This window comes from Callithrix jacchus, chromosome 12 (assembly GCF_049354715.1).
Source record: "Callithrix jacchus isolate 240 chromosome 12, calJac240_pri, whole genome shotgun sequence".
Taxonomy (NCBI): Eukaryota; Metazoa; Chordata; class Mammalia; order Primates; family Cebidae; genus Callithrix; species Callithrix jacchus.
Window position 1 is genome coordinate 80,958,270 of NC_133513.1, and position 17,431 is coordinate 80,975,700.

General features: G+C 35.4%; 1 protein-coding gene across 4 annotated transcripts in view; it reads right to left on the reverse strand.

Moving 5' to 3' along the window:
- RNLS (renalase, FAD dependent amine oxidase) overlaps positions 1-17,431 on the reverse strand; it is a 325,440-nt gene that overhangs the window by 86,161 nt on the left and 221,848 nt on the right. For all 4 annotated transcript variants that reach the window (XM_017979119.5, XM_035268410.3, XM_002756369.7 and 1 more), the window contains exon 5: positions 16,039-16,212. In XM_017979119.5, coding sequence (XP_017834608.1) covers positions 16,039-16,212 — 174 coding nt within the window. The remainder of the gene's footprint in view (positions 1-16,038; positions 16,213-17,431) is intronic.

Below are 17,431 nucleotides of genomic sequence, written 5' to 3' on the forward strand. Positions count from 1 at the left end.
AAGTTCTGATAAAGGATGAACATATTTTCTTACTTGTAATTTGAGACACAGCACACACACAGGTGAATATGTATGTATATACTGACACAGCAAGAGGGAGGCAGAAGCTGACGTTGGGCTGCAAGGCAGACCCGTGAAGCAGATCATGGTTTCCCTGACACCCAGATATACGTAGTATAAATGACAGCTCAAGATTCATATGCATTTCTATATTACATAGGGTTTTAGATAGCATTCTTTCCCCACCACTCTGTTCTTAGGACCCGAGACTTCTTTGATTATTCCAATCATATCTAACTACTGAATTAGAAATTCTTGTTATCTTGAAATAATTCAGACCTTTACAGAGAAAGCAATATCTTGAAGGTTTCCAGTATGGCGAACCAAGGAGGTGAGATTCCCAGGTTCCCAAGGACTGAATAAAAATCCTTGCAGCTCTATAGAATCCCTGCTGCAGGGTGCCATAGAAAGTTCTGAACCAGAGTTTTCCACTTGGCTAAGAACTCCTGCTAGAGTTCATTCCTCTCCATCATTTTTTAGGTTCCTGCCTTTATTTGCAAGTGCAGGAAGTAGATTTGTTTTTTTAAGGAAGATCTCCTCTCCTATGAAATACTTTTGTAAAGAGGATAAACCTCAGGAGACTAATTTCAAATTTGAGGATAATTTCCTTTCTTTTTGGTGGAGTATATATAGCCTCAACATTTATATATGTCCATTTAAAAGAAGGTACATTTTTACATTCCTGTAAGTGTAACTCAAGGATTTCTAAAGACCCCACTAGGATTATTGGCCAGATAAAGAGACAATGTCTTATGATATTACCTCTTCAATCCCATAAACATTCCACTGCATAGACTTTAAAATATATATACGCCATAAATTTGTAGAAATAAAAGAAAAAAGGAAAACATTAGATTAAACATGGTGAAGTTTTATTTATAAGAAAATCTAACTATTTATTATTATGCAGGAATATATTTTAATATTCCCTACAGAATATAAGTACAAGAATAACAAGAATCTTGGCTGTATCATTTACTAGAATACCTAGAACCATGCCTAGCCATGGAATGCAATAAATATTCATTGAATATATAATCAGAGGTAAAGAGAAAATACATATATTCCTTTTCTTGTGAAGATCATTTCACTTTAGTCAATTTTTAAATTTTTATCTTTTACTTGTAAAAAAAATGTGCTATATAGTTATTTAAAAATAACCAAAACATAAAGAGTATATAGAAAAATCATGGCATATAACATGAAATTATTGAAAATGAGCATTTTGCTCTACCATACTTTAAAGGTCTTTGTGGAAAAGAACCTGAGGGAAGCATGAGAGGAAGACACCAATGCTTACTACTAAGTGAGATGCTAGCTTCAATGTACAAAATGGTAAATTAAAACTTAAGAAAAGCTTTTTACAATTGGTAAAAGATATAACCTATCATGTACTAATCAGTGAGGTTTATAGTATCTTCATATAACCAATTTTCTTTAATATTAGGAAATATATTTAAACAATTTTTTATATTCTCTCAAAAGACAGTTTCTATTCACCACAAATTCTAGGTGCTCCTGAGTACTCCTAGTGTACTTGGCAGGAAAATTGCAGCCATGTAACTATTAGGTTGGTACAAAAGTAATTGTGGTTTTATCATTACTTTTAATACTTCTTTGGTAGGGAATTATGATGGAAAGTAAAGTGTATCAAACATAGGCCAAGCTGTTAAAAATCTTGTGCTTCCTTCATTTCTTTCTTATCTCCAGGCTGACTTTTGAGGCTCATCTTACAAACGGCAGTTACCTGATGAAGTAGAGTTGCTCAACCTGTATCTGACTTTGTGTAAGCCACAGTATGTCAGCTTCAAGTGCCTTTGTAGAATTAAGATTTGGGGCATGTCTATTCATTGCCCTGGTTAATACATATTCTGTATTTCAAGAATAGAACTTTTAAAATGACCTACCTTGGGAATAAATGGACTCAATAGAAAAGCATCTTATATTTCAGATCTCAGATTCCCAAAATTGTTCTTTTATTTTCTTCTCGCTTGTTTTGATCAGATCTCATTAATTCACTGTTTACTTAACAAATATTTCATTGATAATTTGCTGTGTATTAAGCTATGTGCCAGGTACTAGAGAAACAAAGATGAGCAAATATCCAATTTCTTCATGCCTGGACCTTACAACTTGAAGGTAAAACAGACATTAAACAAAATTTTTTATTTATGATAGTGTCAAAATAATCACATAAATCAATGTATAGTTACTGAAAATTAAAATATAAATATAAAATAAAACATAAAAATAAAATAGGAAAACCATTTTAGTTAAATTAGGACTTCAGGAATACCCTCTGTGGAAGGAACATTTAAACTGAGACAGTCTAGGTAGAGAACAGAATAGACAAAGGTCTTGAGGTGGAAAAAACTATGAGAGGAAAGAGAGGTGTGAATGGACAGCTAAGGAGTGAGGAGCTAGTGAGATCAGGGTTTGGCAAGCTATGGGCTTCAGGCCAAATCTAGCCTGCCACTTGTATTTGTAAATCAAGTTTTATTAGAACACAGCCATGCTCATTATTTTATATGTCTATTGCTTGTGTTATATCAATAGTTTTGAGTAGTGCAACAGACTGTATGGCTTGCAAAGTCTAAAGTATTTGGCCTTCATAAAAAATATTTGCTGACCCCTGTACTAAATCATTCATGACCTTGCCAGCCATGTTAAGGATTTGAGGTTTAATCCCATGTGCAAAGGGAAGACATTAAAAGGTTTTGAACAGGAAAGTGAGTGGCATGAACAGATGTATGCTCTAAGAAAACCATTCTGGTTATTTGAAGAATGAACTAGAAAGCAGCAAAGATGGAATATCCAGTTAAGACAGTGTCTTGGTGGTGACAGTGACAAGAAAGAGAAGTGAATTCAAAGTCTATTTTTGAAAAAAAAATCATATGATTTGGTTTCAGATTACATATTGTGGTGAAGGAGTGGAAAAGATCAAGGATGATTTCTGATTTTTGCCTGAAAAAGCTACGAGATTGGTGGCTCCATTTTCAAAAACAGGGAAGATGGGGGGTGGTAAAAGTTTAGAATAATAGAGCTAGGCAATCAAGAGCCAGTGCTGAACCTAATTTTGATTATGGGATTCCCCCCCTCTCCCCCCAAAAAAACAACAACAAAAACAGAGTAAAAGAACTCTTAAAAATATATTCTGAATTCTACTTTCTATCCAGGGCTGGGATAATTTTCCTCTATTTTCTTTGTATTCGTTCCTTTAAAAATTCCATAGATTCTGCCCATTCAAAGAAAAGGTCACATTTATTGGGACTGCATATATTTTAGGATCTATTTGGGAGAAGTTTTTTCTTTAGCGGAGACCTCCCAAGCTTCATGAAAACATCTATTTATACTGGGACATAAGGAGATTTTCAGTCTGTTGAAGCTTTTATTTGCACTGCCAAAAGGAAAAACGAAAGGGTTTCAATAGTCCTTTAATTGAAATGTCCCTGGAGCAAAGGATTTGTCCTAACACTCACATTTGGTTTTCCAGGCTCTCACTGGAGTTCTCCTTCCACAATGCCTAAAAAAGCCCTGGTTTTCTATGATGACAGTCCACTAAAATGCTCCACTTTCCCAATACTCACCAGCAATATGCAGCCACCCCTTATTATACATTGTTATTTTGGCCTACTCAGCATTGTGCCCTCTATGAAATTTTGTGTTACATGGTATTATGATTGGGCTATTTTCCTGAATTGGGCAAGGTTTTCCCCTTGAGCCAGCATACTGGTTTGCCTCTAAGGATATCACTTTATCTATGTAGTTGTATAATTGGGTTCAGCTTTAGATTTGTAGCTGTTCAAATGGGTGAAATGTATCTCAGGGCTGGGGGATTTGACCTAAAGCTTTGCTGTAGTCCATTTGGTTCAATAAAGAGAAGTTTTTGCCTTGGCATTATAAAATGCTGAATTTGAAAAACTGAGACTAATCAGATGGTGAAGTTTTTATTTATGATAGTGTCAAAATATTCCTGGCTCCTTTTGTGAAGGAAATCTACTGGTTTACTGTGGACATTCTTATCTTCTTTCCTAATAAGATGAATGGAGTTACTCTTCCTGTTATATTTTGATAGGAAAAACAAAGATTGGATCTGAGTATTTTGGCAAAAGCTCTTAAATCACAGGGACTATAATCTTTATGATATTGTTAGTCACTCCTGAGAAACTACTATTATGAATACAGTAAACAAATAGGCATTTTATTTTTAATAAAAAAGTGAATTAGGTTGAACTGACCTCAAGTTTCTAAAGTGCCTTTCCTGACTCTATTAAATAATGTAAGGATATATAACAACAGCAAGAATTCACTTGGTATATTTATAATAGAAATCTATTTTAGTGAGGAAAACTACATTTTAAATTCAAGGATGCTTCATTTTTTTCAAACATGAATTTGGAATATTTTATACTAAAGAATTCCCCTAGTCCCACAGATCAGTTATAAATATTAATGGAATTTCAATAGATTCTTTCTGATTCCAGTGCTTAATATTCATTCATATTATGCAGGGAATTCAATGTCCTGTACAGTATATGTAGATTCTTCTCATTATATACATGAACACATATATGGAATCTGTAGGGGCAATGATAATTAAAAATAGCAGGGCCCACATACGATCTTAGAGGGCATATCAAAGCCTTCTCAACTCACTTACTAACAGGAAAGTTACTGGTAATAAACCAAAAGACTATTTAGGCTCAATTGACTCAATAATGTCACATCTGGGCAAAAAGATGGATTTGTGATTCTGAGCAGAGTTAAAAATGCTAAATGATATAAAGTATTTATGAAATGCAATGAAGTGATTTCCTGTGGTGAGATTCTGCAGACTTCGAAACCTGCTTTTGAATTAGTCTCAGCTCTTTGATTTGCTAATGACTTACTTCACAGTGTCTTACTCTTCTCAGACCATTTGTGTACATTTTTCTGGAAAAATTCTTATTCAAAAAATGATTTGACATTCCATAAAAAGAACTGCATCTAAGTTCATGTTCTCTGAATTTAATACCTTATTCAGGTAATAAGATATTGTTTAGCCTTCCTAATGTATAAGTATTACTTTTAATAAGGGGTAATTTTTAACTAAACCAGCACTATTGGTGTATCATTCTCTCTTTTCTCTCTCAAAATAAAAATTTACATAGTTAATAAACTAAAACCATAAAATAATTTGTATGTGACAACAATGATAAAGATGGCATTTACTATGAACCTATGTGCCAGGCATGATATTAGGAGTTTTGGATATACTATCTCATTCGACCTTTATAACATTTCTGGGAGCCATTATATTTACAGTACAGGTATGTAAGTGAAGCTCAGAGAGATTAAGAAGGTTAATCATGATCACAGAGCTATTAGGTTAAATCACATGAAAATGCTGATATTGGACCACTTTTAAATGGACAGTGTTCATTCAAATTCTGTTCATTTTTAATCTATAAAGACAGCAATATAATATGCTTCAACCTAATTCTAAGTGTCGAGTTACAGTATTAAAAAAAAGTCTGTGTGCTTCAGAAGTTTATTGCAGTATATTAGATAATACTGGTTACTTTTTTACCACCTATAATAATAAACAACAAATCATGAATTATACAATAAAGAATTCATCACTCACCAAGTTGGGTTAATATGAACTCATCATTTATGGCAAGATTCCTATGCAAAATATCATTTCATTTTAATATCATTCTGATATAAAAAGAGAAATAATTGCTAAACTGTGGCAGAGAAATGGCACATTTGCAGAGCTTATCAGACATTTTCTAAGTTAAATATCTCAGCTGAAGAACAGTTGTTCTTTAACAAACTATTACAAAGAAATATCCTTTACAAAGAGAACAGTAGGATTCTTTGAAGTGTAACCTTGGAAATCAAAGTTTGTTTTACAGGGCATCATTCAAAGCAGGTGTATATTCCTCAGAAACCACAGTAATATTGTTGCTAAGAATACCTGTTTTCCCTTTTCAGGTTTTAATGACCATACTATATAGTCAAGTATTTCCAATGTTCTAGGCATGGTACAGAACATCCAAAAAGAGGCTTCTAATCATTCTAATTGCCAATAACTCATATATGCTTTTCAATGGCTTTCAGATTCAGCAATTAAATGAAGAGCTCATTCATTCTATATGATTTAAAGGGTAGTGGTAACAGACACCTAGATTGTTTTAGAAATAAACAATTTGCTGACTAGCCATTACTTTTCCTTGCTTGAAGTGGGTGACCAGTCCTGAAGTATTTAATTCTCAATGTTATTTCAGGAGCAGGGAAGGGCATTTCAGAGTTGCAAAAAGGACCACTGGCTCAGCAAATATTTATCAAGCACCGAATACACACTCCTATTATGCCATGATGTTAATGTCTCTTATTTTCAATCTTGATCAAGATAAGAAGTATCAACAGATTTGTTACATATGTGATAGATTGTGGCATATATTTCCACTAAAGGAGAAGCTTCTAATTTTGGAGAAAGCAGCAGACTCTGCAGTCAGAGCATATTACTTCTTTAGCCCATGAGACATTTAGACTGATCTGAGGAGGAATTCTTGACAGTGAGGAAAGTGGTGAAATCTTTTCTGAGGGAGTTCTAGGCAAAGGAATGATCCCATCTCTTTGGGATAATGTTGTCATGGTCCCAGATAAAAATGGACCACAATGAAGACCTGTTAAATTCTTATTCAGCTGAAGTCTTTACTGTTTCCCAGGACCTGAGGCTCATAAGCAGTCTGTGATTTACGCAGTTTTACAATACTGTTCTCAACTTGCAAAGGTTTTGAGATGCCTCCAGAATGATGAAAACCAGGCACTTGTCTGGGAAGCACAGCAGCTCACATTATTTTGAGCCCTGGCTTACGACATAGAGTGTTGACAGCTTCACTTCAGACCATAGTAAGGACTTAACTTCAAGATCCTTCAAAACAGCTCAGTCCCACAACAGAGCCTTTTTCCAATTTCCCTCTCTGAACATATTGACATGGTTGCAGGTATTATGGAAAACAGCAAGTTGAGCTTTCTATATTTGAGATTCAGAGGATGAGGAGTTCTATTTTAATTCAAAATAAGGTTCTCAAACAGATGTGGATATTGCCATTTAGGCAGCAGACTAAATTTCTGCAAAGGGACCAACCTAAAGAAACCATAAAATTCCTAATTTCATTCTAGATGTTCCAAAAAGTGTTTGGGCTATCTTAATTTAAACACCAACCCCTCAATAAAAAGCAACCATGGATATAAAGCAACTGCTCATACCAGAACCATATTGAGGTTGTAGGGAGTTGTGGGAGGGTCATAAAGTAAACTAAACAGCTAACAAGTTTAAAATCTGCATATTAATCCCTCTGGTGAAGCTAAAACCTCTCACCACCTGGTTTTTTTCTTTCTCTTGCTTTGTTCCTCCCCCCGCCCCCCCCCCCGCCCCATTGCCCTGGGATACCTGAAATTTTCTCCTCAATTAGGCAGAGTAATTTAGCTCTCCTCCCATTTTCAAACTAGTATCTAATCTTTATAAATGCTCCCCAGAAGAAAGAATAATCCTATTAAAAGGACTGTAAGCAAAAGTAAGTTGCTATTATATTTAATACAGTAGTTTTTTCGCTAAAGAATGATTTATTACATACCTATTACTTGACCTTTGTTAGTGGGGAGGTCTGGAAAACTGTGCCAGTTCCCACCTGTGACTCTTGCTGATTTTCCCTCTGTCTTTACATTGGCCATTCCCATCTCCTTACAAAGTCAACACACAGTGGGGGTTCCTTTTGCTGTTTCCTTTCTCAGTTGGCAGCAGAGACGGTGGCCTCTATCCATGTTTTCTGATGCTCTCATCTCATCTATGACCTATAAATTTCAGATCCACACATTTGTTCATCATTAACAGTCATCTGATTCTCATTCCTGCTTTCTCCCTAACAAATGATGGATAGAAACTACACTCAGTCCCCAACACATCTGTCTGGCTCTTAGGTTCTGAACCAATTTTTGGCCAACCTGAAGGTCTTTTGTAAATCTCAGCCTGACAGCCACATGTTTAGGCCTATCCACAAGGGAAAATATCATTTTCAGAGAACAAAGCAAGCAGAACATGAGGTGTAATGGTGACACAAAAAGGACTTAGTGTATTTAATTTTTAGGCCGGGCACAGTGGCTCAAGCCTGTAATCCCAGCACTTTGTGAGGCCGAGGCAGGTGGATCACGAGGTCTAGAGATCAAGACCATCATGGTCAACATGGTGAAACTCCGTCTCTACTAAAGATACAAAAAATTAGCTGGGCATGGTGGCGCGTGCCTGTAATCCCAGCTACTCAGGAGGCTGAGGCAGGAGAATTGCCTGAACCCAGGAGGCGGAGGTTGCGGTGAGCCGAGATGGCACCATTGCACTCCAGCCTGGGTAACAAAAGCAAAACTCCGTCTCAAAAAAAAAAAATTTTTTTTTAATAATCAGTTTTTAGTGTGAATGCTGTATAGACTTGTAATTTGGACTTGTTTATAGTTATAGAAATGCGAGGCAGCTGTAGACTCTAGCTGTAGACTTACCCTTTTGCTGTTTCTTGGAGACATTTCATGACTTATATACATCTATTGAACTTTTTTGGCATCCCCAGGGGAAAGTTATATCATATTTCCTACTAAAGTTTCTGATTTATTCATGGATTTAAATGTTCCATAGCCCTCATTTTTCATTTCCTTACCTTAAAGAAAGGAGATTATTGGGTTAACATTGACAGAAGACCAAAAATTTTCATTTAAAAGTTGATAATATTATCACAAGGCAACATGGCCCTTCCTGGTTTTGACCATGAGTGTGAGCTAGCATTCTGCATATCATATATTTCAGTGCATTTCTTTACATTTATGAGAAGTATTTCTTGACTGCAAGTTACTAGTGCAGCAGAGCATAATGTATCTTATTTCATTCAGACTTTGAGCAGATTTCATGAAACTGTGTTTCTTGAGGGCAGGGACTATGGAGTCCTCAGTTGTTAGCACAATGCCTGGTGCACAGAAAGAATTCACTACATATTTGTATATATTTGTTCAATTGAATAAATTGAGGATAAAAGACATAAATATTTGGGAGTTCAATTTTGCTGAAAGACACTTCCATAGCAGTATATTCCATACAATATATTTAAAGTTTATTTTTGATTTATATATTTAGCTGATTTTCTACTTTCTTTCCATCTCTGGCATTGATTTTCATACTGAGTTAAGTTGCTTTGCAAGTGAGAGGTCAAATGTTATCTTAGATGTAAATCTTGCCCAGTGAGGACAACTTGACAGGGAAACCAGAGACTGAAAGGAGTCTGTTGTTTGTTTTTACTTTGTGTGCAAATGTTCTACTTACAAAATAAGCTGAGTTATTTCATCCTCTAATAAAAGCCCCCCTCCTCTTTATTTTAAATAATGGAGATGGAGTTGGAATCTCACTATGTATTCCAAGCTGGTTGTGAACTCCTGGCCTCAGGCAATCCTCCTATCTTGGCCTCCCAAAATGGTGAGTTTATAGGCATGAGCAACTGTACCTAGTCCCAATTTTGGTGTTTAAAGTGATATATATGAAATAAGACTATTCCATTTTATAAATTGTGCCTATTAATTTAAATAACATAAATATTTATTTTTCTGTATATATGTATATGTATACACACACAATATATGTAAGTATATATATATATACACACACACACATTATATACATTTATTTCTTCCTGAGAGACCACCCCAAGATTTGATATTACCATCATATGATATTCTATGACATCACTATAATAATGAGATGAATATTTGCAATTAGTATTTGACAGCTGTTAATTAAATTGCCTTAACAGATTTATAGGGCAAAATCAGTTACATAATTGAATTACAAATAACTATGTCTATTAAATGAGAAAATATCATGATTACCAGTTACTGCTTATTATTTTAAGATGAGGATTACTACTTTATCTGAGAACTCTGATATTTTTAAACAAAAGCCCAATCTGGAAACCTGACAGTTTTCATGATTATGGTTCTTCTTTTCTTTTCCCTCTTCTCTGTCTTGTTTTTTTGTTCTATTCATAAAGTTTTACCTGTCTGGATTGCATTTTCTTCATGTTCAACTAGTTCTGCATTCATTCAATTCTTAAGCAGGACATTTTGTGTTATAAATTGCATGGCTATTTGTTTAACTGGAATAATCATGAACTGTTTTAAGTGTCACAAGGGGACTGGATTAAAAACCACAGGCCCATCCCAATTATTTATAACATCTCATATTATGTCCCTGTCTTTATAAAGAGTTGATATAATAAATAGCCATATGGAATAACATTTCTGCATATTTTGTAAAACAGCCATTAAAGGTGTTATACATTATATTAGTGTTTGTTATTCAGAGATTCTAACAATAAACTTCTTGCAAGGATAAATTCTATGAACAAATTATAAGTTTGTTCATTTGCTTGTCTTCTTGTAAGATGAGTTGGATTATTTTCTTTGATCAGATATTGAAAACTAAGTCATTGTGGCCATTGGTCATCACATCTCTAGAACTGCAGACTATCTTTCTTAATCTCCTCAGATTGCTGCCTATTGGTGATTTTATTGATCATTAACACTCCTCCTGACGGTGACAAGGAAAGGATGCTAAATTTTTGATTAATCATTTTCAGTGTTGCTCACTCATTTATTTAAGCTGCCCTAACTCTTAACTGTACTGGTAACAGAGGCTGCATTCACCTAAGTTAGACTTTTATATTTATGCCCTTTGTTTCAGAGACTATAATATCCAAATTGAAGACTGGAATTGTTAATTATAATAATAGGTACCATAAATATTGACTTATTTTCTAAATGCCATGCAAAGCTCTTCATATATTCAAATAACTTAATTCTCAGTAGCCCTTTGGTATTATTTTACTCATCTTATTGAGGAGGGAACAGTTTAATTTACTCAAAAATTTCACAGCTAGTAAGTGGTGGAACTGAGTTGAGTCTGGACTCCTGAACAGCCTAACTTCAAATTTAAGATCCTGGGATGGACCTCAGAGATCTTCCTGGGAGGTAAATATATCTCACTTGTGACACTATTCCTTATGTCCTATACATGACAGATATTGCTAATTGTTGGCAGTTCTTTTTCTATTGAGTTTATACCAGCCTGGGAATCATTCTTAGTTTTTGCCCCAGGTAGCAACTACTTACTGAATGATTCTCACTTGTGTTTAAACCTAGTTATCATTCACATGGGTCCAATTTGTTCATTTTGCAGAATGATTTATGCTAAATGTTTTAGTAGAAACTGGCTAGATGTTCACCAAATCCACTTTTTCTTCTCCCTACATATATAGGTAGACTACATTTCCAGCGCTTTCCTTCCAAATAAGTGTGGTCACATAACTGTGTCCTAACCAACAGAATGTGAGCACACCTGATGTACATGATTTCTAGGCCTATCCCTAAAAAACTCCTGTGGCTCTCCTCCATCCTCTTTCCATCCACAGATTGATGCCTATAAGCACACTAACTCTGTTAGTTATCTGATGAAGTTGGCAGAGTCAAAAAATGGATGGAGCCTGGGTTCCTCAATGAAGTTTTGAAGAAAGCTACCTACCAATCACAAACACCTGTCTGGGCTTTATGCGAGCAAGAAATAAACCTCAGTTATGTTCAGGCCATTAAAGTTTTTGGGTGTGTTTACTACAAAAACTAGTATTACAAATGCTGGGACTTTACAAAAGTACAACAGTAGCATGTTTCAGAATCAGAATCCGAATCTAGGTCTTGTAAGTCCAAATTCTTCCCACTATGCCAATATAACGGATAATTTAAAAAACTACCCAAGTTAATATGATAAATACCTTATTTTAACATAAATTGTCTCAAATGTTAACTCCATGAAGATGTGAGTTAATTGGCAACAAGCGTTCTGTCATATCTAAAAAATCTCAAGTATGTTCCAATTGATGCCTTCAGGACCAGACCTCCCACTCCAATTACCTGGCCTAAGATTACTGCCCAGGTATGAAGCATGAAAGGTGATATCGAGTCAGGGTTTATCAAATGTATACTTGGGAACCATTTCTGTGGGATGTTTGGTGCTGAAATAAAAGAACCCCATGGTCAAGTATATTTAGGAAATTCTAGATTAAAAGAAGTAAAAAGGTGTCTTTTCAGTAGGAATATCTTGGAATAAGATAATACGTCCTAAGATTCTCCAAAATAAATGTCTGTAGGATTTTGCAAATTTATTTGATGACAGAGCCCGTTTTCAAAGAGCATCTCAAGGAAACTGTGTTCCACTGAACACCATTTTGCAAAAAATAAACAAGGATATTGGGGCATACTCATAACTATTGATACTTAAAGTTGGGTCTAGTACATCTTGGAATTTATTTCCTCTGCCTCAGGCAACTTTGGTTCTGGCTGTGGCTTTCTATACATGCTACCTATTTCTGACTTCTAACAAATGATTATGCCTTGATTTTGGGCTACTTCTATATCCTCTAGCTCTATTCAAGACTTAACAACTGACTGTATTTTGTGGTCTCAACCATGCTAGACTTTGTTTATCTTGTTGCTTCTCTACCTTGACAGAACACAAACATTTCATTGGTTGTATATGTATGTTGTAGCATTAATTCTTGATTCAATCAAACACCCCAAATAAAACAAGTATGTGGGGTAGTGTTAGTGGCATAAAGAAACATCTCTTGGGCGGGTGCAGTGGCTCATGCCTGTAATCCCAGCTCCTTGGGAGGCCAAGGCAGTTGGATCATTTGAGGTCAGGGGGTTCAAGACCAGCCTAGCCAACATGGTGAAACTCTGTCTCTACTAAAAATACAAAAAAAAATTAGCCAAGCATGGTAGCGAGCACCTGTACTCTCAGCTATTTGAGAGTCTGAGGCAGGAGAATCACTTAAGCCCAGAAGGCAGAGGTTACAGTGAGCTGAGATCTTGCCATTGCATTCCAGCCTGAGCTGGAGTGAGACTGTGTCTTAAAACAACAACAACAACAACCTCTTACTGCCCTAGTTAAATATCAATATCAATAAAATACAGTGAAGTGACATTATATGGGTGTTTGTAGTATGAATGAATTCAACTAGACCCACTTAGTATCCTGGCCCCCAGACAGTGAGAAGAAATAATTTAAATGGAAAGCAGTTAGATTTTATGTTATGAAATGCTATTCCTGGCATTTTTTTTTACTTAATTTAAGACTTTCATAATTTAGGATTAATTTTCTGTACAACTGACAAAGAAAACCAGGTATTTCTTTGCTTGCAGAAGTGGCACCACCAAGGGCTGTAGCAAAAACATGATTTCCAATTTAAGTAGCCCACTACTTTCAATATTGTATGATTATTGATATAAAAAATTTAAAAATTCTATTATTTCAAATGCTTCCAATCACGACAGTTCATTAATATTTTATGTTGTATTCTTTCAAATTTGCATAATTTTATAAATTATTACTGCACTATAATGTGGGTGCTTTTACTCACCATCCAACTACATTTTTATAGCAGATTTATAGTCTGTTAGGAGATATGACTTTACTATTTCTTTCCTTCCTGTGTGCCTTTCATAGTAGAAAATATCACTGGGTCCTATAATCCAAACCAATTTTTAATCTGGCTTTACTAAAGAAACAGAAATCTACTGAATGTTAGGAAAATAGTTGTACTGAATTTACTGAAAAATGGTATGTCATTCTCTAAAATGTCATGTAGCTTTAAGAAACTTTGAAAGTAATTTTGAATGTATATGACTCTTTTTATGTGACAACTTTAGAACTTTACCTCCCATGTAAGATGTGACTCTTCCTGAAGATAATGGAGATGACTGATTGCCAATCCAGCATTTACTACTTTCTTCCTTCTTCCTAACAAAACCCTATTTTATTCAGGTAGCACTCCTCATAACTAAAGGAAAGATGACCCTAGTACCAGTTCTAGGAATAGATCTCAACTTGCGTAGGCTTAACATGTTGCTCCTACCCTCTTTGTCAGTGCCTGGTTTTGGAGTAGTCGAGTAATCCATTTCTGGTCTGTGATACATGAGGAGAAGTCTATTAAAGGGCTTGTGGAAAGATTTCCTTGATTCTTAGAAAGCAACAGAGCTAGTGATAGTTCATTTTGTTTGTAAGCATGCTGTTAAGTTCAGTGTAACTCCAACAGCTATTGCCATCTTGCTTCCAGTCCTTTGAGGATGTCAACATTGAGAGTTGAAGAGAGCTGAGAAAGATAAAACTTAGGTCTTTGAAGATATTCCCAAGTTCCTAAATCAATGAACCCTGAAGTCTCTCCAATCTTCTTCATAGATAATGTATTAGTCAGCTCAGGCTACCATAAGAAAATACCATAGACTGGGTGGCTTAAACAACAAAAATTTCTCACAGTTCTGGAGGCTGGGAAGTCCAAGATCATGGTGCTGGTAGATCTGGCTCTTAGTAGGAGCTATCTTCCTGGTTTGCAGTCAGCTGCCTTCTCACTATGTCCTCACATAGTGTGTGCAAGCCAGGACACACAGAGAGAGAGCTTCCTCTCTTTTGCACTTCTTCTAAGACCATCAACCCCACAGGATTAGGATCCCACCTTTAGGAACTCATTTAATCAATTAAGATAATAATAAGATAAGGTAATTTAACCTCCTAAAAGCCCAATCTCCAAATACAACCATATCAGGATTAGGGCTTCAGCTTATGTCTATGGAGGAGACACAGTTCAGTCTACAGCAGATAATATAACAAATGTCTTTATGCTGTTAAACAAGTTAAATTTTTTTCCGTTATATACAACTGAATACATCCTGACAGATATCATATCTTATGATGCAATATATGAAGGACAATGTCTAATTCATGGCATATAACATGAGAAGATCAAAGGTTATTCTCCTTTTCTCAGAACAAAGCAGTTGTAGTTAAAAATGGTTAGTCCATTGCTGTTCTAAGGCATTTCATGAACTGCTGATTGTACATATACGTGGTATCATGTTAACATAAACAGTCCAGCCCTAAGGGAGTTTTAAGTTATAAAAGAAACATTTTTCTAAGATCATATGCTCTGATATAAAAACCATACTCCAGCCCAGTGCTATCATTATGAAGTTCTGGTGAGCCAAGAGATGTTAGCTGGTGATTTTATCAAGCCAGACTTCTAACTATTGGCTTGATGAAGCCATGACTGTCCCATAAAACACTCTAACAGATTGAAAAGATAATTCAAGAGTTTAGTCATTTTACATCTTTACAGTTATTCCACAAAAAGCAGCATCTCAGGGATCACTGCAATCGTACAAATGAGAATACACTTTCACGTTTTTGCCTAAAAGGAATCAGTTATGTTTTTCTTAAAATTCAAATCTAAGTTTTATAACTATCTTCAACAAAAAGGGTGGATTGCAGATTTCAGCATATTCTAGTAAAGTTCTCATGAAACACTGTACCCGTTATACTGTATATAAAATAAATTTACCATTTTCCCCCAGATGAAATGTAAATAAATAACCATAAAATTAGATCGAAATGAAGGATTTTCATAACATAGTAAATTTCTCCTTTTATTTCTAGCTAAGGGAGTGGAAGAACAGCACTTAGCAACAACAAAAAATACCAAAACCAAACAAACCCAAACTAAACAAATAAAAACCAACTTCACCAAGAAACAAATGAGAGATATATTTGCATATAGATGCATCCATATTAAAGCAATATAACTTGGGCCATTTTGAAATCTTAAACTTTCTGATACCATTTTCATGAATTCAGTAATATAAACCATGTGGTGAGTGATATTCTGAAAAACTTTCCTGGTTTCACTGTGTATTTTATTACTGGCGAAATGTGACATTAAATTTTATCCCCTGTGGCTTGGAGTTAAATGCTTGCTCTGTTCAGAATGGCAACACTCAATTAAACAGCATTTTTCATGATCTACACCCACCATTGTTACTGTATTTAAGGGAAATAATGGGGGTACTGACCTATATTGCGCTTCTTATTATCAATGGAGATGAAGCGTATGCAGGGATTACCAGTGATGTACAGCCCAGCCCAAGGGACATCAATCTTCGTGCCAGCTTCATAAAAGAGGCCCAGAGCATAGCGAGCAGAGTAGCTCACAGCCTCCAGTTGCTGCCTTTGGCATTTGCTAATTACTGTGGAAGAAAAAATACAAGGCATCAAACTTGAAAATATCATCTTTCCTTTTAGTACATCAAATATAAAACTCCTTTAAACCAGTTCCAACTACTTCCACCAACTCCATCTCACTTACAATGAATTTTGAAATAGCACCTTTTTGGAATAGCACTCTAATTTCTTTTTGGGATAATTACTAACTTTGACACAATTGTTTTCATCAAGCAGAAGGTCCACACTCTTTGGATTGGCATTCAAGGTTCTGAAAATCTGGCTCCTAATTGCTTTTTTCGTCTGGCATCCTAGTCCTTGGACTGTCTGGCCACATTATAGATTCCATATACTGACCATTTACTAGAAGTCAGGGTATTATATACTTGATATAAGCCATTTCACTCTATCATAACAGTTTTAAAAGGCAGAGTATTATTTTCATGTTACAGATGAGGAGGCTGATGCTTTACCTGCTGTGACCTCTTTAACTGTTCCATGGACACAAGGGGGGAATAACACATACTGGGTTCTGTTGGGGATGGGATGATCTGTGCAGCCAACCACCATGGCACATGATTACCTATGTAACAAACCTGAGCATTCTGCACATGTACACCTGAACTTAAAAGTTGACAAACACAAAAACTGCTACACACACACACACACACACACACACACAGTTCCATGTCATAGAGTGGTTTGTTTGCCTGTCATCTTTCTGCCAGTGGATTATAATAGTTCCTTAAGTAGAAGGACCACACTCATCTTTGTTTATAGGTCCCTACCCTACTCATTATAAGCACACCAAAGAGGAAACTTTAAAGGGATAGAAAGGCAAACAAAGACATGCAAAATAAGTCTTTGCAAAGAAGAAGTTTTGCAACTTCTTCACAATAGAAGTTGAAATGTAGGCGGTAAATAATGGGAAAAGCCTGGAAAAGGAATTGAGCAGGTTTAGGTTCAAATCCTGACTCTCTGTTTACCAGATATGTGACACTGGTCAAGCTACTTAATTGCTCTGATTATGATTCTCTTGTCTATACTGGCAATAATAGTACACAATGCATTAGTCTGTTGTTAGGATTATGTGAAATAATGCATAGCACAGTGCTTGGCATATAAGTGGTCATTAAATAGTGACTATTTCTACTATAGATAGAAAAAATATTTAGGAAAATGGGACAATGTTCTATCCTGAGGTGGGGAAAGAAGACATTTCTTCTACTTTTTACTTTCTATCTC